This window comes from Pseudochaenichthys georgianus, unplaced genomic scaffold (assembly GCF_902827115.2).
Source record: "Pseudochaenichthys georgianus unplaced genomic scaffold, fPseGeo1.2 scaffold_439_arrow_ctg1, whole genome shotgun sequence".
Lineage (NCBI taxonomy): Eukaryota > Metazoa > Chordata > Actinopteri > Perciformes > Channichthyidae > Pseudochaenichthys > Pseudochaenichthys georgianus.
The window spans coordinates 25,707-48,814 of record NW_027263004.1 but is presented as its reverse complement, the minus strand read 5'-3'; the positions used below and the strand labels follow the sequence as shown (position 1 = coordinate 48,814).

At 41.5% G+C, this 23,108-nt stretch overlaps 1 protein-coding gene across 1 annotated transcript in view; it reads right to left on the bottom strand.

The window, feature by feature from the left end:
• The window catches only part of snx29 (sorting nexin 29), a 205,000-nt gene that overhangs the window by 173,610 nt on the left and 8,282 nt on the right, over positions 1-23,108 (bottom strand). The window contains exons 5-12 of the mRNA XM_034078507.2: positions 16,384-16,564; positions 15,921-15,991; positions 13,838-14,065; positions 12,060-12,471; positions 11,171-11,286; positions 9,768-9,864; positions 8,876-8,958; positions 525-588 (exon numbers count right to left, since the gene is read on the bottom strand). Coding sequence (XP_033934398.1) covers positions 525-588; positions 8,876-8,958; positions 9,768-9,864; positions 11,171-11,286; positions 12,060-12,471; positions 13,838-14,065; positions 15,921-15,991; positions 16,384-16,564 — 1,252 coding nt within the window. The remainder of the gene's footprint in view (positions 1-524; positions 589-8,875; positions 8,959-9,767; positions 9,865-11,170; positions 11,287-12,059; positions 12,472-13,837; positions 14,066-15,920; positions 15,992-16,383; positions 16,565-23,108) is intronic.

Here is a 23,108-nt window from a genome sequence, read left to right as displayed (position 1 = left end):
TTGCATTTCCCCATAACGATGTTGCTTAGCAACCGGCGTAAACGGACCTTCGCGTGCTATCAAGCAGTGAGCGTGCGACGTCCTGTTCAGATGACGTCAAACCCAACGGGAATCCATGAATAAACTACACAGAATCACACTACACACCTACGCCATGACTACATTCAGGCAGACTGCAGAACAACCTCTCTGGACCATTCATATACTTATTGAAAAGAAGCTGCAAAATGTAATACCTTGGAAAACGCCGTTTGATACTTTTTAATAGCCTTCATTTTCGCTAAATTGATTTATCAACTTTTAATACTTTTTAAGACCCGCGGACCCCCTGGAACAGTCAAATGCACCCGTTTAGGGTTTTCTAGACACGGATGATATGATCCTAAGTTCAAAACAATACGAGGTGACCATGAAGTTGTTTACATCCATATGAGGATATTAAATGTCTATCTTGTTCACGAGTAGATTTCTATACAGAACTGTTGGAACACCGTGTGTTTGGTTGGTTCTGAGTCTGAACGTACGTGTTTTGTTCCTCCAGCTCGTCCTTCCTGTTCATCATGGCGACGATGGCCTGGCGAAGCTCCACTGCAAAAAAATAAAATAAGAACCCAACGTGAGATTCCTGCAATAAAACGACTTAAATACACAAAAAACACACCACAAGGCGTGAAGTAATATATAACTGAGATGTAGAAATAAGACAAACTGCTTTGATAGAATCCGTTTTTCCCGCTGACAGGATAATGTCTGGCTCTCAGAGAATGCTTTTATCGCTGCAGTAAAACACAGTTTAGAGAGCTCAAAGATAGACGTAAGAAAAGGGAGGAAGACACTGGTATTAAACTATGAAACAAGAGAGTATGAAAACACACTCAACAACAACAACAAGTGAATTATAGTGCGCATATAATGACATAAAAGGACCATTGAGGTATTTTTTAAAAGCACATGCTGTGAGAGAGGGGTAATTACAAGTGTGTACTTTTAAGAATTGGGTTTTTGGCAAGTAGATGCAAGCATGTGAGAGGAAGGATGCAATCTTATCTGTGATGACATGTGTTTTTTGTTGCTGGAACTGCCACGGATAGCCGGGAGAAGATGGACTTATTTGTTGTGTATAATCATTTCAATAACAAATTATACGTATAATTGGATGTAACTTTTAAATATTGACGGTAGGGTTTTCAAACCCTTACTCACTCAGTGAAAATAAAATAATTAAGAATGAATAATTCACGTGAAACAAAACATTGCATTTTCTCAATAAGGCAATAAAGTATAATACTGTATAATAAACTCTTAAAGATTAATGTCACCAGAAAATGTGTTTTCATCGTAAAGAAGCCACATCGCACAGTTGGATCAATCTCATCTCACTACAACAACACCTGTGTGTTTTATGCCTTAATTGTGTATTATTAAAACAGTGTTTGTTTGGGTGAGAATTTGTAATTCTTTTAGAATAAAGGACGAAAAAACCCTGTTTCCAGAGAGGCCTGTACAAATAATCAGAAGGCAATCAAAAGAACAATTAGGACTGAAGCAATAACACAATCGCGAACGGCCCGTCCACACAGCAGCTTTTCAAAGATCTTGAAAGTCTTGGAGCTGGGCGTGTCTGACAGCTTGGGGATTTTTTGCGACCAACAAACAATCACATGAATCTCCCGCCCCCGACATACAAAGCAAAAAACCCCGGGGATTTTATGCGAGCAATATATATATATATATAAACTCCCCAAACAGGCGGAAACCTACCAGTTCCACCCCCTGTCTCTGCAACCTCCCTCCATGCCTGGTTCCTCCGGTTTGTATCCCGTTAATAGTTCTGGTCGTAAAGAACGGGGTGATTTGCTACCGTAATTTCTCGTTTGGAATATGAGGAAATGAACTGCGGTGGTTCTCCCTGCTTACACGCGGTTTGATTGGCTAGCGCTTCTACTGTCAGATTTGCATAAACGTGTTTGCTTGGCTGACGCTTCCAGCTCAGCTTCCAAAGTTGAACATTGCTCAACTTTGGAATCCTGGAAATCTTCGCTTCGCTCCCCCACAATGCAGTTCGGCGAAAAGCGAGGCAAAGTGACGTCATCCCCATTCAAAGTCAACGGGCAGAGAAGCGGTGGAAGCGTTGGAAGATTCTCCTGAAGCTGCCGTGTGGACGTACCGCACGGGAAATATTAGTTTAAGGCAAAACATGTACAAATATCTGATTTGTGATGGGTCGGGAAGTCCCAGCCTAATAACAAGCACTATTCAACAGAACAAATGAAAAAAAGTGTGTATTTGTACCGAGGAAACACTGAACTGACACCCGTCCTCTTCATATCCCAATTTCAATATCACTCAAAACAATCTCAACAGGTATTTTTCCTCTAAATCTTGATGCCCTAATAACGCCAGCCTCAGAGCGGCAGTCAGTCGATCTGCAGCAGTCTGCAGTCGGCTGATGATAATCGCCGTCCCGATGTGAAGTACAGATTTGGGCCGCTCACAATCATTCATCTCCATAGTAACGCTCAGAGGTGCACACGAAGGTTTCAGAGCCTCTAACTAGGCTGTTAGCAGGACTTCCCAGAAATAACAGCCGAGAGAGGAGTTAATCTACCCTGCACTCTGCATCTCTCACACACACACACACAATCTATTTTCATATCTAATGTAGGGTGTCGATGAAGCCCCAGACACAAGTAGGTCTCCTGCAGCCCCCGAGCTGAGTGTCTAACTGGGGGAAGAGGAGGAGGGGGGGGGGGAGAGCAACGGAGGCAAAGAGGTAGTCCATTATCTCCAAGGATCCATTGTTCACTTCAGAAGGCCAGAAATAAACGTGACCTTAAGTCCGACCACGCGTTCACAGCAGGGCCACGAACGCGAGCCATTAGGGGCTTCGGTCCACAGCCAAAGTGTGTGTGAGGGGAAATACATGTGTGCAATAATCGTGGGAAGTAACTATGTATATTTACTCAAGTACTGTCCGTTTAAATAACGTTTCATTTGGCGGATTAATTTATCCAAAGCGATTTCCAATGAAGTGCAAAAATCAAGAATCATTAGCTTAGCGTAGCGTGCGTTAGCTTTGTATTAGCGCTACGTACAGAAGCTTACATGCACGATATTCGACAGGCACATGTATCACATATAGACTTGCAAAAAAGTCTCTTGGAACTATTGTCCAAACCCAACAGGAAGTCGGCTATATTGAATTTAGTGTGACTTTTCCGTATTTTTGGCCATTTTCAGGCTCCGTTATATAACAAGCTCCTCCCACAGAGCTTCCCATTTGGTCAGTAACCTCTAAAGACCAAAAGTTATTGAAAGCTGTAAGATGTTGTAACTTGAGCGTACCTTCTCCAAACAGTCAGAACATTTATTGTGCTTGATAGGAATTGTGGCCCGAGAACTTTTAGAGGTCAAACATCAGTTGACATGACGATGTGTGGTCTCCACATGATAGAGAGCCACGTCATGTTTTCATTGGACCCACATAGGTTTGCAATTAGTGCTGCGTACCGGTACGCCGAACCGGTACTGGACTTGTAAAAAGTTTCGGTTCAAGTCCGGTTAAAACCGGAACGTCGGGAACCGGTACTTGGACTCGCAAAAAAACTAGCACTTACGTATATTCTGGTATCTGTGGTTATTTAAACATTCCCTGATGAACGTTATTCAGCGTCAATAAATGAGTGCTAACCCCAGTGTGCTCAGTGTACAACATCACATGTGATTTCACCTTCGATTCACGGTTTGAAAATGTAGCATTTCGCCACATGCTAATGCTAACCGGAAGTGAAGAATTTCCAGAATAAAAGTATTAAGTTAATAGTGTGAACTTCCGGTTTTTTCAGAATAAAACTGATTTAAATTAAATAGTGTATTTAATTCAAAATTACACCATATCAACATTGATTTTAATTTCTAACAGTATGTATGTACATCACTATGTATGTAGTATGTACTGTATAATGTACACATGTAGAGTTGTAGAAAATACATGGTGTACAGACAGTACAGTACACTCTGACTGTACAGCCACTACAGTGTATACTGTATAGTAGGTGTGTAACAGTGTAATGCGTATAGTCTACTCTACACTCTACCTTTCAGCAACGCTTTAGGGATTTAGGCTCAGTCAGCTCAGGGACCGTTTGGTTACTTTAGTTTGGTAAATGAAATAAATGTTTGAACTTTGTAGTAGTTCACTGTCGTTGCTGTCATAAGTCATTTGTAGACTAAGTGGCAAAAAGTGTTTTTTTTACATTTGTACTTTGTAGAGAAATGTAGACACAAGTTGGAAGGGAGCACAATAAACCTGACGAGTTTGAATTTGAGTTGATTATGAGTTAATTTTCAATTGATAATTAGCTCACAATAAGTTCACTTTAGTTACTCACACAACTTGACACAAGCCATGGGTTCAGGTCCGGACTTATAAGTCCGGACCTGAACCTGAATGTGAGTCCAGGTACGCAGCACTATTTGCAATATGTCAATTTCAGTGCAACCCACTCCATCCATCTTTTTTTATTTATTGGCCAAGGTGCAGTCGAAATATGTTGGTTTTCAGTTTGCATCGTGCGTTTATATGATGTGTGTGTGTGTGCGTGTGCGTGTGTGTGTGCCCCCACCGGAAACCTGCACGCTCTTGCCCAGCCGTTCCCGTAATAGATGCATTAGCGGAGAGCTCGGCATGTAATGGAGGCGCCGTGGGAATTATAGACTCCAACTCTCCAATCAAAGCAGCCGCCGGCCTCACACACCGGGGAGATCTCGCCGTACACACCTCTTCCTGTCTTCCACCACTTCTCTGCTCTCAGTTTCTCACATTTAATAAAATCCAGCATGCTTCGTATTGAGTGTGTCACAAAGCGTTAATCACGACGAGGGCAAACACTGTCATTAGCTGTTTTCACTATTCTTCAGCACTCAACACACGCACGCCGTAATGATACACTGCAAAGGTTCCTATTCATAGAAGGTCTTATTAAGCTCTGTCACCACATGAGCCAATCAAGCTGCTCGTGTTGATTCCTTACTTAATGAACATTTCCCCTCAGCCATCATGTTCATGTTCTGGTTTCATATTAGTGTCTCCATGCTTTAATGTTCTAAAAGATCTGTTTTTCTCTCATGGTGCAGCACCTCTTTTCACCCTCTGTCTGAAACCAGAGCCCAGTCTGCTCTGATTGGTTAGTTAGCCGGTTTTATTGTGATTGGTCAACCACTTAGAGATGTCCCGCCCCTTAGCCTATCACGTACAATGTGTTGTAGCGCTAGACGATTCAAGTGCATGTGTTACATAGTGTGTGTGGGAGAGAAACTCACTCTGGAGGGAACTTTGGGATTTTAGTCTTTGCAGACCATTGACATGCACAAAAATCCATATAACAAACTACAGGAAAGGGAAACCCCAAAAAGCATGACAGAGCCTCTTTTAAGCCCCTGTCACACTGTCCCGAAGTTGACACCCGATGGACACACGAATATGGAATTGTGAATTTCGCACGAAGATGGCCCCGAACCACATGAAGGCAACATTTACATTACATTTAAGACATACAACAATTATGTTACAGTACTATGATACTGTACTGATATCTTCAGACTTTGTTCTTTACTTCCTCCGTCTTTATATGTAGAAAATATTACGTTTTCTCCGTAATGTTGTTTCCATAGCAACAACAACTTCCTCAACTCGCCTTCAAAATAATATATTATATCCTTTTTAGTTTCACAGAACACAAATTGGGTTATTTACATAATATGTTTACATGATTTTGTTGTGCAATAAAACAACCCGATGGACACACGATAAAGCAAATGTTCAAATTCGGCTGTGATCGTAGCAACATCGGGCCGTTCGTGAGGGCATCTTAAGCCTTCGTATGACCGCCGGCGGAGTTTCTCAGGCTCCGGCAGCAACTTCGTGAGCGGTGGCAAAATCTTTGGCATGCCAAAAAATTGCCGAAGGACCTTGAGAAGGTTCATTTTCGTGTTGAATTCGTGTGTCACTTTTGCCCTTCGTAAGGCCATCGTGAGGGCATCTTGTTATCATCGGTGCCATCGGGCATTCGCCCCGATCAGAGTGAGGGCGAATGCCCGACGGCACCGATGATAACACGATTTGACAAGATGCCCTCACGAGTGCCTCACGAAGTTGCCGCTCACGAAGTTGCTGCCGGAGCCTGAGAAACTCCGCCGGCGGTCGTACGATGGCTTAGATGCCCTCACGAATGGCCCGATGTTGCTACGATCACAGCCGAATTTGAACATTTCCTTTATCGGGTGTCCATCGGGTGTCAATCTCGGAACAGTGTGACAGGGGCTTACAAAAGGTGAAATCAAGTATGAAATAAACTGCAGGTAAGACCAACAAAAAGGACCGCTATCCCTCAATCCTCGTATTTTTCTTCTTCTGTGGTTTTCTACGTTGCACAAAACAACTTTGCACCAACCCTCCAGAAGGGAACTGTACTTTGGGTTAAGTGCGTAGGCGAAGAGAGCAAAAGTATCACCAACAGCGAGAGAGGGTCATGGCTTCTACTGAAAATGCAAAAATCCGTTTTGTCTGCATTGCATTCTGGTCTATTCAGCGTACAGTAGGCGTAGGAATAAATGATGTCTGTTGGGAAGGATTTACTTTATATAAGACTGTTTGATTGGGCAGGGACTAACACACACAACTGGATTAAGTGTATAAGATCATCGCCTCCACCTCTGCACTTTTAGATTCCACAACTCTCTGACCTCATTTTATAGAGGGCTTAAGGATTTAACACTTCCTGCTGCTCTCACCTCCCCTGCCTCTCCGTCACTTTCCCACACACACACACACACACACACACACACACACACACACACACACACACACACACACCATGTATACATCACTTCAGGGGACATTACATTGATTATGGGGACCTCCATTTTGTCCCCATAAGGGAGGCGAGTCCCCCCACGTGACTGTGTAAACAGATTTAGGTCCCCACAAGGATAGTAATGCTAGACCACACCCACACACACACAGATTAGCTTCAGGGCAACACGCAGAACACCAAGCATCCGGCAAAAGCCTGCATGTGCTGTGAGGTTTTTTACACATTAAAAGCTCATCAAGCTCGTTGTATCTACATCTGACATCGTATATGTGATGTAAATGGATCAATCTGACTGTGGCACACTCTACCCATTTTCCTCTCAACATGTGCTTAAAATGGAGCAACAGTGCCCCCTGCTGGATCTTTTGTTATTATGGTAAGAAGTGAACATTCTCTCGGCTCAGCGATTAGATCCATTTCACCAAGTGGACAACAACAAAAAAGCAAGATTTCCATACGTGATTGAATTTGCTGCAGACGACAGCTGGTGCTAACATTTCCAGACCGAGACATGTGCTAACTTCCTCAGGATTCATAACACATTGTGGGAATACTCTGAGATCAGATTGTCTTCAGATAGAAACCCATGAGGAGCTGGAGATTTAACGACTCTGATGTTTGCCGTCACATTGAATAAGAATCCGTTTTGTGTTGATTTCATTTATCCTCAGTGCTGCGAGGACATTTCACTTACACATAATTATACAGTTGCTACAGAGCGCAGACCAACACTAATTATCTAGTTTTAACGTCTTTAAAAGCTCCCTCCAGATACTTTTAAACGTTATTTAGATGGTTTTCCAACATCAAAGTGAAACAAAAACATCTCCTCTTTCTCCTTCCTTGAGACATGCAGGTTCTGGCCTTGACCCGCGTGCCGCTGCTCCCACCATGTTGTTACAAACCTACTCTGGATGCCTTGTGGGTGAAGTCTAAGATGTCAGATTTAAAATGTGAAAACACTTTTCCAGTGACATCTTTGCACAGATACACAACAGTCGGTATAGTCAAGTCAAGACATCCTGAAAGACTGTTTTAAAGACTGTGGAGGAGCCATGAAACGTATAGTAATGCGTTTGTTTTAATATAATTTGTTTGATCGCTATCGATTGGTTGGCTTTGGTCACATGGATATGGGCGGCACTCATTATAATAGTGTGTGTGTGTGTGTGTGTGTGTGTGTGTGTGTGTGTGTGTGTGTGTGTGTGTGTGTGTGTGTGTGTGTGTGTGTGTGTGTGTTTCCATTAGTGTCAGGGCTGCAGCATTTAACATGCATTAAACAGAAATAAATGGAGGGTCGTCTGGGATAGAGTGAAATAAAAGGACGGAAAATAGAAAATGAAGTTGAGACAACCACATAATGTATTTATATATATGTGTGTGTGTGTGTGTGTGTGTGTGTGTGTGTGTGTGTGTGTGTGTGTGTGTGTGTGTGTGTGTGTGTGTGTGTGTGTGTGTGTGTGTGTGTGTGTGTGTGTGTGTGTGTGTGTGTGTGTGTGTGTGTGTGTGTGTGTGTGTGGAAGAGAGGGTGACACAGGGTCGTTGTATTTGACCACAAGTTTAATGATTGCTTTGATTATTATATGTATTTTTTGTAGCGTGTCACACAGTGTCAAACCGGCTCGGCCTCTCAGCGACTTTGTTTTCAACTTTGAGGCTTTGTTGTGACTTAATATGTATGCTAGCATCATGAGATAAACCCTCACATTTCCATAGGGGTTGCAGGCAGCGCATGACTGCCAGCCCTTTGTCAGATCGTTAGTGAAGATAGATTCTTAAGGTCGTAGCTGTTAAATATCTGATCGTGTCTTTTTGGTCCATGTTCTAACCTTGCATTGAAGTGCTATCATTGCTATGAGTTCTGTTCAGAGACGCTGCTCAGTTGCTGCTTTAGTGCGAGCTCACATGTGGTAATAACCATGACGATTGACGAAACCAGTTTGAGAACAGACCGAACTAGAAGAGCAGGAGAGAGAGGAGCAGAAAGGAGGAACACTGACCGACTGTCATGGACTCTGGCAGGCTGGGTGTCGGCATCGGGCTGCAGAGAGGAGCCGACTGCGCTGGAGGACTGGACTCCAGACTGAAACACATTTTAACATCCATGTTAGTGAGGGAAGCTGAGGCTGCGGCACAAAAGCAAACGGACAAGTCTTGCCTGTTCGGTCCTGTGACTTGGCACTAAACTGCAAGTCATGCACAGAACACGTACAAACCCAACCTACAGCCGTTATGCACATCACAAAAAAGGGCTATAAGAGTTATCAATAATGCTGGATATCTTGAACTCGCTCATGTATTATTTTTGAAGTCACACATATTGAAGATCTGGTTACATTTAAAACGGCACAGATCATGTACAGAGCCAGACATAATCTACTTCCTAGGAAATTAAAAGCATTGTTCGTAGACGGAGAGGGGGGGGATACTTTGAGAGGGAAGCTACATTTTAAACAACTCAAGGTCAGAACAACTCTGAGAAGTACGAGGATAACAATCTGTGGGGTGGTTTTAAAACAAAGCATACTTCAGTTTAAAAGGATGTACAGAAACCCTTTTTTGGAAAACTATGAGAATGAAGAAAGGTGATTGAAGAGGAGAAATGATTGTATATGTATAAATGTAAATGTGTGTAGGAATAACTTGCATAATGATTTAAAGGACAATCATTGATCAAGCAAGGGGAAGCATTTCCTCCTGCTCCCTTTCGGACACATGGGATTTATTATTATTAATATGAAGACTTTTTTTTTGTTGAATATACAAATATGACCATGAATGTGGATAATACTGTATTATAACAATACGGTATTCTGTTTATCACATTTGTTATTTTTTAATCTGTTTAAATAAAGACTGAAAGAACAACACATCAATCCTGACTTAGCTTACTTGAATGTTAGCAGCGGCGTGTCGCTCTCACAGTTTCCCCCCCGTCCTGCTGAGTCACTCTGAGCGGGAAACGCAGCTCTGTCCTCCGCAGGACTCACTGAAACAAAGTGAAAGTGAAGACTGAGAGGAAGTCCTGAGATTTCATCTGATCCTCTGAGGCAGCTGAAACAACTGCTTAAAGGGCCCATGTCGTGCTTTTCCGGTTATCACCCGTCCCCTTGTCTGCACGTAAACGGTCTGCAGTCACAAACCCTCAAAGTGCACCCTGTAGCGAGTAAAACTCTAACACAGAGAGGACCTGTCTGCTGCCCCAGAACGCCTCGGTGGACATTTCTCATTCTCCATTGTTTACTTCTTGGGTATAGTGACGTAACGTCCGTGGAGCCGGACTTCCGCACACACACACACACACACACAGCGGGACGTTGCGAGGCTCGCTGCTTCTCGGAGCGGGACACTGTGAGCCGGCTCACTGGTGTGGGGTCGGAGAGACAGCGAGACACCGCGGAACTCAGCCTGGGCACACACACAAACTCCCAGCCAGGCTGCGGGTGTGTGTGTGTGTTTCGGGCTGGGTTTCGCTGTGTCTCGCTGTCTCGCAGACGGCCACTGGGCTCACAGGGAGGGGGGGGGGGGCAGGAGCTCCAACAAGCCGTTCAGGACAGAGAGATGCTGTGAGAAACCAATGTGAGTTTGGAAAATTGCACCAATTAAATCTATTCTCGTAGAGCTCAACAATGGAACTATGATCAGTGGAAATGGCCATGACGCGGGACCTTTAACAAACGTTACAGAGTCTTAAAGGTATTGTAGAACAGGTTAGCTCTTATTTATGAACATATTTATAGAAACACGATGTACGTAATGAATAATGACTGCAGTGGAGGCTAAAAGCAAAAGCAAAATGTTATTGATTTGCGAAACAGAGGGCATCTTCCCTGATGGTGCACGATTACATCAGAAAACCTTGTTGTTTGCCACAGAGGAAATTGGGTTAGGTAACAGTATTCCCTATTTTTTTATAATTAAAATAATAATTAAAATAGAGAACAAAAATAGAAAATAGAATTAAAGTATGTAAAACATGTCTTCAATAATAGAAATAAAGAAGGAAACATTTAAATATGTACGAAAAAATCAGATTCGACAATATGTACAGTTTAAATAACAATATTACTTACATTGTACAGTATTAATACAGTATTACTGGCTGTTTTGCACAGTTGAATTATTATTGCACACGTCCTTGTGAGGTATAGTCAGTACTGCAGATAAGATGTAATAAATGACGGAGTTACAGCTGCTGAAAGGGGGGACATAAGTCCAAAGAGCCCGAGGAATTACAGAGAAGTTGGAGAATGACTTCCTGTTTGTGCAGCTTCGGTGCTCTAAGTGCTCAGTACCTGTCTGAGAGTGTGCAGGGTTCAGAGGGATGAGGATGTCGGCGCTGATTGGCTGCGTCTTCTTCACCTGCACGGGGCTCCATGTGGAGACGCTGGACAGACTGCCCACCACCAGCCTGAAACATTAAACATTACACCTCAGTCAGCCCGGGTGGATTTACATACACAAAAAACTTAATTTCAGTAACAATGTTGGATTAAAACATTACATTCCATGTTAGACGCTTTTATCAAAAGTGACTTCCATACTGAATACTGTGGACAGTCCCCACAGGAGCAATTTGGGCTGAAGTGTCCCAGGGACACAATGACATGCTGACTGCAGTGGGGTTTGAACCTGTGACTCCCTGACCCCAACACCGACGCACAACCCACTGCGCCACACGCCTCCCGAAAAAACTCAGTTCATCGTCTATTCCAGGGTACTACAATACACAACTTCCCAGCATGCACCTGTCTCTTTCAACTCATGTCTCTCTCCACGTATGCGTCACAGAAAAACCTGGTCTTCTTTCTTGTGTTACAAACAAATGTCAAATACAAAAAGCTCCATACGATTGTTTGGCTCTTCGCTGAAATGTAGTCCTTTTTGAGAATATGTTTATTGAACTACAGAAACGTTGCTACTTGCACATTTTAAGTGGAAAGTAAAGGCTTAATTAAGGGTCCGTCTTCGACCAATCAGTAGTTGATTATGTGCTTCTGCATGTAAACAGATTTGTGTTTCCCTATAATCACGTCTTACAGCCCATAATTGGAGACAACAAATAATAAGGGTTGAACAAAAACATAAACACTTTAAAATTATTACTATTATATAATTTCACTTGATGAAAAACCTCCACGGGTCTCGTGCCATGAGCCCACATTAACTTGATGTGTGACTCACTGATCAGAGCTCCTCCTCTCCTCCTCCTGTGACTGTGCTCTGCGTCTGTACATCTCCTCTTCTTCCTCCTCCTCCTCCTCCTCCTCCTCGTTGTCTATACTCTTCCTGTCGGGCAGAGGAGGGGAGGCAGTGAGGGGGGGAGTGCGGCAGGGATGAGGGGACCCCACCCAGCTCACGATGCCCGGCTCAGAGAGGCCGTTCTGGGCCGGGGACTCGGAGAATTCGGGCTCTAAAGGATCCACGCCCTCCTCCACGCTGCTCTGAGCCGGAGCGGTGAAACTCTTCCTCATCACTTTCTGGAGCTCTTCCTCTCCCTCCTCCTCATCCTCAGCTCCTCCGTCCAGATCGTCATCAAAGGAAATGATGTTGGTGATTTTCTTTTTCCTCCGCCGCTCCTTCCTCAGCCCAGAGTCTGGGGTGAGAGAAGATGAAAAAGAAGTGAACAAGAAAACTCAATTACTGACTTCAATAACTTCAGATCTAAAGCGGCGGCCTCAAAATGTTGACACAGCACAGGTGTAGTACCGGTGACATCAGCAGTTTAAGTTCATTTAAAGGGGCCTATTTTTTGGGGTCATTTTAAGGTTTCATAACTGTATCTTTTGCCTTTACTGTTTACAAGCTTTAAAGGGCACCTATCATGCTATTTTTAGGCAACAGCATAGGTTTCAGATATATCAAAATATATAAAAAACATGTCTATGAAGTGTTTTCTAGCCATGCCTCATATCCCTCTGTTTCACTTCCTGTTTCTAAAGTGCTGATTTGGGGTATAAAGTAAAAATAAAAATAAAAGGGGAGGGGTCTGAGCTCATGCGGGACCCGGCAGCTACCGTCTAAACTAAATGCTGCCGTGATGAAACGCCATATCATGGATTATCAAGGATCTGAAACAGTCTGGAGCTCAAAGGCTTTCTCTCTTGCCGGTTACACCACAAGGTGAGTTCCTTTCTACTTCCTGCTTCTTCACACACATGCTCTCCAGTACAGGTTAGCTCTGAGTGTTAGCGATGCTAATGTAAACACCGACCATATTACGTCCAAAACAGTCGGCATTGTTTCTGATAGCAACGTTTCTGATTGGGCCGTGGGTCCACATTTCAGATATTACGTCATATCGGACGCAAATCTGGATCAGCTCCGTTGTTCCCCGTTTTTAGAGATGTGGGTACGGGGGAAAAGAGAGGGTTTTATTTTCTGACGCTGCGTGAGTTCCCCGACACACCGGGGACACATGTTGATGAATACAATACATCAAAAAGTATACAAAGTTTTGTATTTGTACGGAAGTAAACAAAGGAGGATGAACTGTTATTTAAAATGTTAATAACATAAAGAACTGTAACTTGATTTTTTTTTCCCACACACTCCGGAATAAAGTTTAATATTATTAAATGTATAATATTACATTAAATACAAATATAATTATGATCATTATTCCTCTTTTATTATTATTATTAAAAAACATTTATTATTGTATATGCTTATCTTGTTTCCGAACAGAAACACGTTTCAAATGAAAAAGAAAAACAGTAAATGCTTGACTTTTTGCAGCTGGTGTGTGAGATTTAAGATCCAGATAACCAAGATATTATTCACTGTATTGAAAAGTTGGATAACATCTCACAAGAAAGTGAAATTGTTCCAAAGTAGTTGTTATTTCTGCAAAGTTTTGAAGGAATGAAAGATGTTTTTGCAGCTTGTGTAAGATGTCCTATTCATGCTGTCCCTCGTGTTGCAGCTACAAACAGCTCTATACTAAATGTGTGTGTTCCTACCTGCAGAGCTGCTGCGGGGCAGGACGGGCAGCGGGTCCCCCTCCGCCCGGGGGGTGCTGATCTCTCTCAGCAGAGAGCTCACCCCCTGAGTCGACTCCTTCCACAGGCTGCCGATGCCCTGCGTCGACTCCTTCAGGAGGTCGGACACCGAGGAGCCGCCCCCCCGCACCACCCCCCCGTTCAGGTCCGTGTTGTCGATGTTGATGGCGAACAGGATGGAGTTCAGACCTGCAGGAAGAGAGAGGGGGGGGATCTCATTTAAAGGGCACCTATAGAGTGGTGCAGTGACGCGTCCTAAAACCCGGAAGTGAGTCAGCATTTTAACACTTCCGGTCCCCTCGCCTGTGAGCATTTATGTATAAAAGACATCAAAAAGTGCATTTTGCATGATCGGTCCCCTTTAATACGTACAGCTTTCTTCAACTTCTGAAAAAGTGCTTAGTCAGCTCTTCCTCTCTGGTCGAGGATGAACTCTCGGACCGGGAGGAGAAGCTCTGGCAGCAGATCAGAGGTTTATACTCTTAATATTTAACAGGCAGTGAGATGAGCTCATCAATAGTTCAGGAAGAACTCGGAGAGAACCAAGTCCAGTCATGATAAACAAGAAAAGTGCAAAGTCAGCTTATGTAATGCTTTGACAGCAGTTGATGTGATGCATGTTTGAAATGAAAGTGAGGCTGTCGTGCTCAGCACAAGATATATTATTTTTGTCGTGATGAGGATATGACTTTGCTTTTCTTTGATCCTTAAGTAATCGGGCAAACACATAAAGCCTGCTCCAGAGGAAGGCCTTCAATCAAAAGGTTATTTCCTCTGTGTGTTGGCCGTTTAAGATGTGTGTGTTGTAAGCAGTGGCGACTGGTCATTAGCCCCACCTAGTGTCAGCAGAAAGTATTAAAAATAATGATGACAACAAAATGCAAAAAATAAATAAAAAAATATATTAAATATATGTTAAGATCATGTTTAATCATCTGATTCGTCTCATTGCTGTTTTAGTCTGTGTTCTTCTAATTAGTGTCTACAGTGTGTGCCTATTGAGCTGTTTAGAGCCACGTGGGACAAAACCCGATCCTGCCCCTCCCTCTGACTGTCTAAGTGAACGGTGACTGTAAAAACTACACTGCGCATGCTCAGAGTATTTTCCTATTTAATGTGTGTGGCAAAAAATTGGGGCATAGTGCTGCCATCCCCACCATACGTCATCTCACATAATTCAGAGCTGATTGGCTGTAAGTACGTGTGCCGCGAAAAGTGTGGTGTGTGAAGAGGAGACGAGAGAGCTGCAGTGACGCGTCCTAAAACCAGGAAGTAAGCTGCGCATGGCTTCCCTCCACAAAAAAGCAACGAGATTTCTCCATAGGATTTTAGAAAATAGCTCAAAATAAGATCTGTGGGAAACGTAGCTGTTAGATAAATGTATGTTTTGTTCAGCCGGATAATATCCACATGTCTACCCTACTTTTATAATTTTCGAATCATAGATCTATTGATTAGATTAGATTTATGATAGACTTTTGAAACTGCAAGAACATAAGGAGGACTTTTACAAAAAAGTAATAGAGATTTTTGTCCAGAGGGATAGGCAAATGGACTTAATCTTCAAGTCAAGGTAAGACTGCAATTTTATTGAAATGGGATCTTACTAAGAGAGAACAATTCAATATTTAAATGATACAATTACATTTTTTGGGTATCCTTCTGTTGAACTGTCTGTTTAAAATTAATTGAAGCATCAGACAAAAAAAGCTTTTGAAAATAATATTATATTTTGATTTAGGTCAAAATATAATATTTGTAAATCTGAAGAGTCGGTGCCTCAGCAGCCATGAACCTCACTGCAGAAGCTTATAGACATCTAAGCTTTTTGTGCCCCACCACTTTTGTACATATAGAAACGCCACTGGTTGTAAGACATTAGTAAGTAAGTTCAATATATTTATATAGAGCTTTGCAGCAACGAGACAAAGTGCTTTACAAGAGCAATAAACAGCATAGCATGAGATGAATGCGTGTTAAAGTGCAAAATACAACATGTTACATTACTCAGTTGCTGCTATTTAGCATTCAAACCCAGTCTCACCTGCAGCCATGGTGGGCAGCATGCTGGCTCTCTCTTCATCCAGAATAAAAGCCCAGTCTTCATAATAAATTCTAGAAAATAGAGAGGAGGTGGAGACACATCTTTTAAAAACTAGAAAAAGAGGGAAACACTGTTACCTAGAAATGTAATAGACTTTCGAGTGGCAATATCACTTATAAAGAAACATTTAGTCACATATTAGCGTTTCATAATTCGATGTTTCTTTGAGTAATATGAAATTGCAATGTCCATTACCACACACACACACACACACCCCCACACCCACACACACACCCACACCCCCACACACACCTCTAAATCTATTTTCATAACTAATGTCGGGTGTCGATGAAGCCCCAGACACAAGTAGGTGGCTTGCTACGCTAACAAAAGCAAGCATTCACTCATTTTTTTCAAACACACACACACACACACACACACACACACACACACACACACTGACCCCAAGCGCGGCCGCTCAGACAGCAGTGTGTGCAGGTATCTCTCCAGTGAGTGTTCGTTCAGAGCGCAGCGCAGCCAGGCCCGGCCGCGGCCCAGCTCACAGCTGATCTGACGCAGAGAGAGGAACCGCTGCAGCTCGTGGCGGTTCAGGTGCTCCTTCACATATAACCAGAACGTCAACTCTGGGGAGGAGGAGGAGGAGGAGGAGGAGGAGGAGGAGGAGGAGGAGGAGGAGGAGGAGGAGGAGGAGGAGGAGGAGGAGGAGGAAAACATAACATTGGTTATAATCAGAGATGGCAAAAGTACACACATCCTTTCCTCAAGTAGAAGTACAGATACTCGTGTTTAAAAATACTCTGGTAGAAGTAGAAGTACTGACTAAACTTCTTTACTCGAGTTAAAGTAAAGAGGGCTTTGAAGTCTACTTCAGTAAAAAGTACCCATAGCTAGCAGCTGTTTTAAAGAGTACCTGACCTCCCTTTATATCAATAGAACAATAATGTCATTGTTAGCTAATGAATGTTTCCATGCTGAACAACGGCAACTTGACAACGTTTCCATTGGTCCCTCTTCTTTAGAGAAGACCAGGAAGTGATGGATACACGGATCGTGTTCCAACCAATAGGCACGCAGTGACTCTAAAGAATAATGACCACGCACCAAACACACATTCAGACTAAAGGAACCAGCTGTTTGGGAAATGAGAGAAGTAGAAAGTACAGGTATTTGAGTTCAACATGTAAGAAGTAGAAAGTACAGGTATTTGAGTTCAACATGTAAGAAGTAGAAAGTACAGGTATTTGAGTTCAACATGTGAGAAGTAGAAAGTACAGGTATTTGGGTTCAACATGTAAGAAGTAGAAAGTACAGGTATTTGAGTTCAACATGTAAGAAGTAGAAAGTACAGGTATTTGGGTTCAACATGTAAGAAGTAGAAAGTACAGGTATTTGAGTTCAACATGTGAGAAGTAGAAAGTACAGGTATTTGTGTTCAACATGTAAGAAGTAGAAAGTACAGGTATTTGAGTTCAACATGTAAGAAGTAGAAAGTACAAGTATTTGAGTTCAACATGTAAGAAGTAGAAAGTACAGGTATTTGAGTTCAACATGTAAGAAGTAGAAAGTACAGGTATTTGAGTTCAACATGTAAGAAGTAGAAAGTACAGGTATTTGGGTTCAACATGTAAGAAGTAGAAAGTACAGGTATTTGGGTTCAACATGTAAGAAGTAGAAAGTACAGGTATTTGAGTTCAACATGGAAGAAGTAGAAAGTACAGGTATTTGGGTTCAACATGTAAGAAGTAGAAAGTACAGGTATTTTGGTTCAACATGTGAGAAGTAAAAAGTACAGGTATTTGTGTTCAACATGTAAGAAGTAGAAAGTACAGGTATTTGAGTTCAACATGTAAGAAGTAGAAAGTACAGGTATTTGTGTTCAACATGTGAGAAGTAGAAAGTACAGGTATTTGAGTTCAACATGTGAGAAGTAAAAGTACAGGTATTTGGGTTCAACATGTAAGAAGTAGAAAGTACAGGTATTTGTGTTCAACATGTAAGAAGTAGAAAGTACAGGTATTTGGGTTCAACATGTAAGAAGTAGAAAGTACAGGTATTTGGGTTCAACATGTAAGAAGTAGAAAGTACAGGTATTTGGGTTCAACATGTAAGAAGTAGAAAGTACAGATATTTGAGTTCAACATGTAAGAAGTAGAAAGTACAGGTATTTGTGTTCAACATGTAAGAAGTAGAAAGTACAGGTATTTGGGTTCAACATGTAAGAAGTAGAAAGTACAGGTATTTGTGTTCAACATGTAAGAAGTAGAAAGTACAGGTATTTGGGTTCAACATGTAAGAAGTAGAAAGTACAGGTATTTGAGTTCAACATGTAAGAAGTAGAAAGTACAGGTATTTGGGTTCAACATGTAAGAAGTAGAAAGTACAGGTATTTGGGTTCAACATGTAAGAAGTAGAAAGTACAGGTATTTGAGTTCAACATGTAAGAAGTAGAAAGTACAGGTATTTGAGTTCAACATGTAAGAAGTACAAAGTACAGGTATTTGGGTTCAACATGTAAGAAGTAGAAAGTACAGGTATTTGGGTTCAACATGTAAGAAGTAGAAAGTACAGGTATTTGGGTTCAACATGTAGGAAGTAGAAAGTACAGGTATTTGAGTTCAACATGTAAGAAGTAGAAAGTACAGGTATTTGAGTTCAACATGTAAGAAGTACAAAGTACAGGTATTTGGGTTCAACATGTAAGAAGTAGAAAGTACAGGTATTTGGGTTCAACATGTAAGAAGTAGAAAGTACAGGTATTTGGGTTCAACATGTAAGAAGTAGAAAGTACAGGTATTTGAGTTCAACATGTGAGAAGTAGAAAGTACAGGTATTTGTGTTCAACATGTAAGAAGTAGAAAGTACAGGTATTTGAGTTCAACATGTAAGAAGTAGAAAGTACAAGTATTTGAGTTCAACATGTAAGAAGTAGAAAGTACAGGTATTTGAGTTCAACATGTAAGAAGTAGAAAGTACAGGTATTTGAGTTCAACATGTAAGAAGTAGAAAGTACAGGTATTTGGGTTCAACATGTAAGAAGTAGAAAGTACAGGTATTTGGGTTCAACATGTAAGAAGTAGAAAGTACAGGTATTTGAGTTCAACATGGAAGAAGTAGAAAGTACAGGTATTTGGGTTCAACATGTAAGAAGTAGAAAGTACAGGTATTTGTGTTCAACATGTAAGAAGTAGAAAGTACAGGTATTTGTGTTCAACATGTAAGAAGTAGAAAGTACAGGTATTTGTGTTCAACATGTAAGAAGTAGAAAGTACAGGTATTTTGGTTCAACATGTGAGAAGTAAAAAGTACAGGTATTTGTGTTCAACATGTAAGAAGTAGAAAGTACAGGTATTTGAGTTCAACATGTAAGAAGTAGAAAGTACAGGTATTTGTGTTCAACATGTGAGAAGTAGAAAGTACAGGTATTTGAGTTCAACATGTGAGAAGTAAAAAGTACAGGTATTTGGGTTCAACATGTAAGAAGTAGAAAGTACAGGTATTTGTGTTCAACATGTAAGAAGTAGAAAGTACAGGTATTTGGGTTCAACATGTAAGAAGTAGAAAGTACAGGTATTTGGGTTCAACATGTAAGAAGTAGAAAGTACAGGTATTTGGGTTCAACATGTAAGAAGTAGAAAGTACAGATATTTGAGTTCAACATGTAAGAAGTAGAAAGTACAGGTATTTGTGTTCAACATGTAAGAAGTAGAAAGTACAGGTATTTGGGTTCAACATGTAAGAAGTAGAAAGTACAGGTATTTGTGTTCAACATGTAAGAAGTAGAAAGTACAGGTATTTGGGTTCAACATGTAAGAAGTAGAAAGTACAGGTATTTGAGTTCAACATGTAAGAAGTAGAAAGTACAGGTATTTGGGTTCAACATGTAAGAAGTAGAAAGTACAGGTATTTGGGTTCAACATGTAAGAAGTAGAAAGTACAGGTATTTGAGTTCAACATGTAAGAAGTAGAAAGTACAGGTATTTGAGTTCAACATGTAAGAAGTACAAAGTACAGGTATTTGGGTTCAACATGTAAGAAGTAGAAAGTACAGGTATTTGGGTTCAACATGTAAGAAGTAGAAAGTACAGGTATTTGGGTTCAACATGTAGGAAGTAGAAAGTACAGGTATTTGAGTTCAACATGTAAGAAGTAGAAAGTACAGGTATTTGAGTTCAACATGTAAGAAGTACAAAGTACAGGTATTTGGGTTCAACATGTAAGAAGTAGAAAGTACAGGTATTTGGGTTCAACATGTAAGAAGTAGAAAGTACAGGTATTTGGGTTCAACATGTAAGAAGTAGAAAGTACAGGTATTTGGGTTCAACATGTAAGAAGTAGAAAGTACAGGTATTTGGGTTCAACATGTAAGAAGTAGAAAGTACAGGTATTTGGGTTCAACATGTAAGAAGTAGAAAGTACAGGTATTTGAGTTCAACATGTAAGAAGTAGAAAGTACAGGTATTTGAGTTCAACATGTAAGAAGTACAAAGTACAGGTATTTGGGTTCAACATGTAAGAAGTAGAAAGTACAGGTATTTGGGTTCAACATGTAAGAAGTAGAAAGTACAGGTATTTGGGTTCAACATGTAAGAAGTAGAAAGTACAGGTATTTGGGTTCAACATGTAAGAAGTAGAAAGTACAGGTATTTGTGTTCAAAATGTAAGAAGTCAAAGTAAAAAGTCGTCAGAAAAATAAGTAGTGGAGTAAAGTACTGATACCAGAACAATGTACTTAAGTACAGTAATGAAGTATTTGTACTCCACTACTTCCCACCTCTTATAATACATTTTTGTCATTGTTTACTTTTGTAATCAGATTACACTCCCTGATAAACCCTGAACAACGTTCTGTATTTACACTTTTTCTTTTCACAGAGCTCCATCCTGACCCCAGGAAAGTGTGCCTGTTTCGATGTAAGGTGCGTGAGGTGTGGTAATTAAAGGAATGGGTGTCGTTTGCATACGATTAGCATATCAACTCAGAACAATGTGTGGAAATAATGGCAGCTATTTCTGGCTTTTTGTCAGGGAGCTCGGCTTCATTACGGAGCTCCAAATCCACGAGACCAGCCACAATCCTTTCTGCTAATTGTCCGTGAAGAACAGGGAAACGTCAGATATTATGCTAATGGCTATGACGCGGCGGCCATTACAGAAGTCATGCATTTCTCCTCCGTCTGGAATGAATTAGCATAAGGTTATTAAATATGACAGTAGAGACTATTTGGTGTAATGTGAAACTAATGTCTCTAAAGGCTTAATAAGCTCGGAGGCTGCAAATAAAACTTAATATTAAAGTTTTTCATACTCTTCGTCTCCTTATTGAGCACCGAGCAGTCATTTTGAGTCAGTGTGCACGTTTTTACAGTGAGAGATTGTATTGTAGTTAAATTGTGATTTCAATGAAAAAAGATTTGTTCTTATATTAAAGGTGGGGTAGGTAAGAATGTAGAAACCAGCTCGAGTGCGCTGGAGTTTGAAAATACACAACCGGAAAATATCTGCCCCTTCCTCACAGAGCCCCTCCTCCAACACACACGAACGCGCACATGACCAATGAGGGCACGAGATGAGTTTGTGCCCCGATGGAAGGCTGACAGGCAGGTAGGCCATCCAGTTACTTTAGCCGGCTCAGATGATTGGTCGTGCTTTTTACAGCGCCACGGCTTCCACAGATGATATTTTTTAATGTATTTATTGTCAAACTATTTCATGTATTCATTGCTATCGGGATGTTAAAGGAATGGTCCACTCATTAGATAATTAATCAAAACTTCAGTATTTAGTGAAACGTTATGTTTAAACCATACCCTGAAGAAATCAGCGATATTCCCCGGTAAATAATGATTTTATAGCTCTTTTTTATCAAGACCTGTATATTCCGTCTGGCCGCCGCCATGTTTGCCATTTTCAGTAGTCACGTGATGGTCGTGACGTCATCCATGCGTTCACTTTGTCTACACACGGAAACATGGCTGAATATTTGAGTTCGGACTCGTCAGCAGAGGAAGAAGTTTTGATGTTTTATCAGTATGACAATACGACCCCCTCTGTCCTTAGACCCTCTGTCCTTAGACCCTCACATCGTACAAGGAAAAACTTCCGAAGAAAACCCACAGTTTAAAGGGAACATGGGAGAAACCTCAGGGAGAGCAGCAGAGGAGGGATCCCTCTCCCAGGACGGACAGACGTGCAATAGATGCCGTGTGTAAATTGAAGAGATAATACATTTGCAACATAGGTAGTCCAGATGTTTGGAAATGCATGTGTGTATAATAGGAAGATGATATAAGATACTATGTATGCATGTAGTACCACCCTTGCTAGCGATTCCCTCTCTAGTTTAGCATACTCAGCTTCGTTGTCCCTGGCCATAGAATCACGATTTTCTGGGGCCGGAAAAAACTGGGGGGAAATACACACTAGCCGGTACTACGCTATATGGAAAGGCCACCAAAAACTGGCCTGGCCTGGACGCTAAAGGACGCTAAAACGGGGCTAGCCGCTGCAATGGAAATGCGCTATAACATACCTTATTCTTACTCCGAGCACTACTTCTGCTCCTCCGTCGCTTCACACTTGCAGAGGGCGATTTCTCTACTGGCCGAACTGGTGTCCTGGTCGGTGATGACACCAGAAAGACCGATGGTACTGCATCTCAATTGAGTAATGGTTGTTCTTTAAATCCCATGTTATGTTTCATCATACTCTCAGAGTAGTCGTCCGGAAATGTGAAATGTTCGCTGCATACATGAGCCTGTAAATCTCTCGGTTCGGGCCGGCCACATTTCGCTAGCCACTGCCTCCGAATGTACTTCTTATGCTTACCTTTTGGCAACAGATGGAACCGAGCATTCCGTGGATTGTTCCGATCAGAATTGTGGCAATATTTCGCGATACAGTGAGGCATATTTGAAGAGAGAAACTACAGTAAATAACATGGAGATCAACGTGTCTTCGAAAACCAAACGCATGGATTACGTCACGTCCGGGAAATGGCGGCGCCCACAGTGTTGATGTTATTTCGGTATATAATCAGTTTAAAATCACTGATAATGTCATCGGATTAAAAAAAAAAAAAAGAAAGACTGGCAGAGACTGGTCTGTTTTATCGGATGATAATTATTTAAAAATGAGTGTCATGAGCATACCATTCCTTTAAGAGCATTC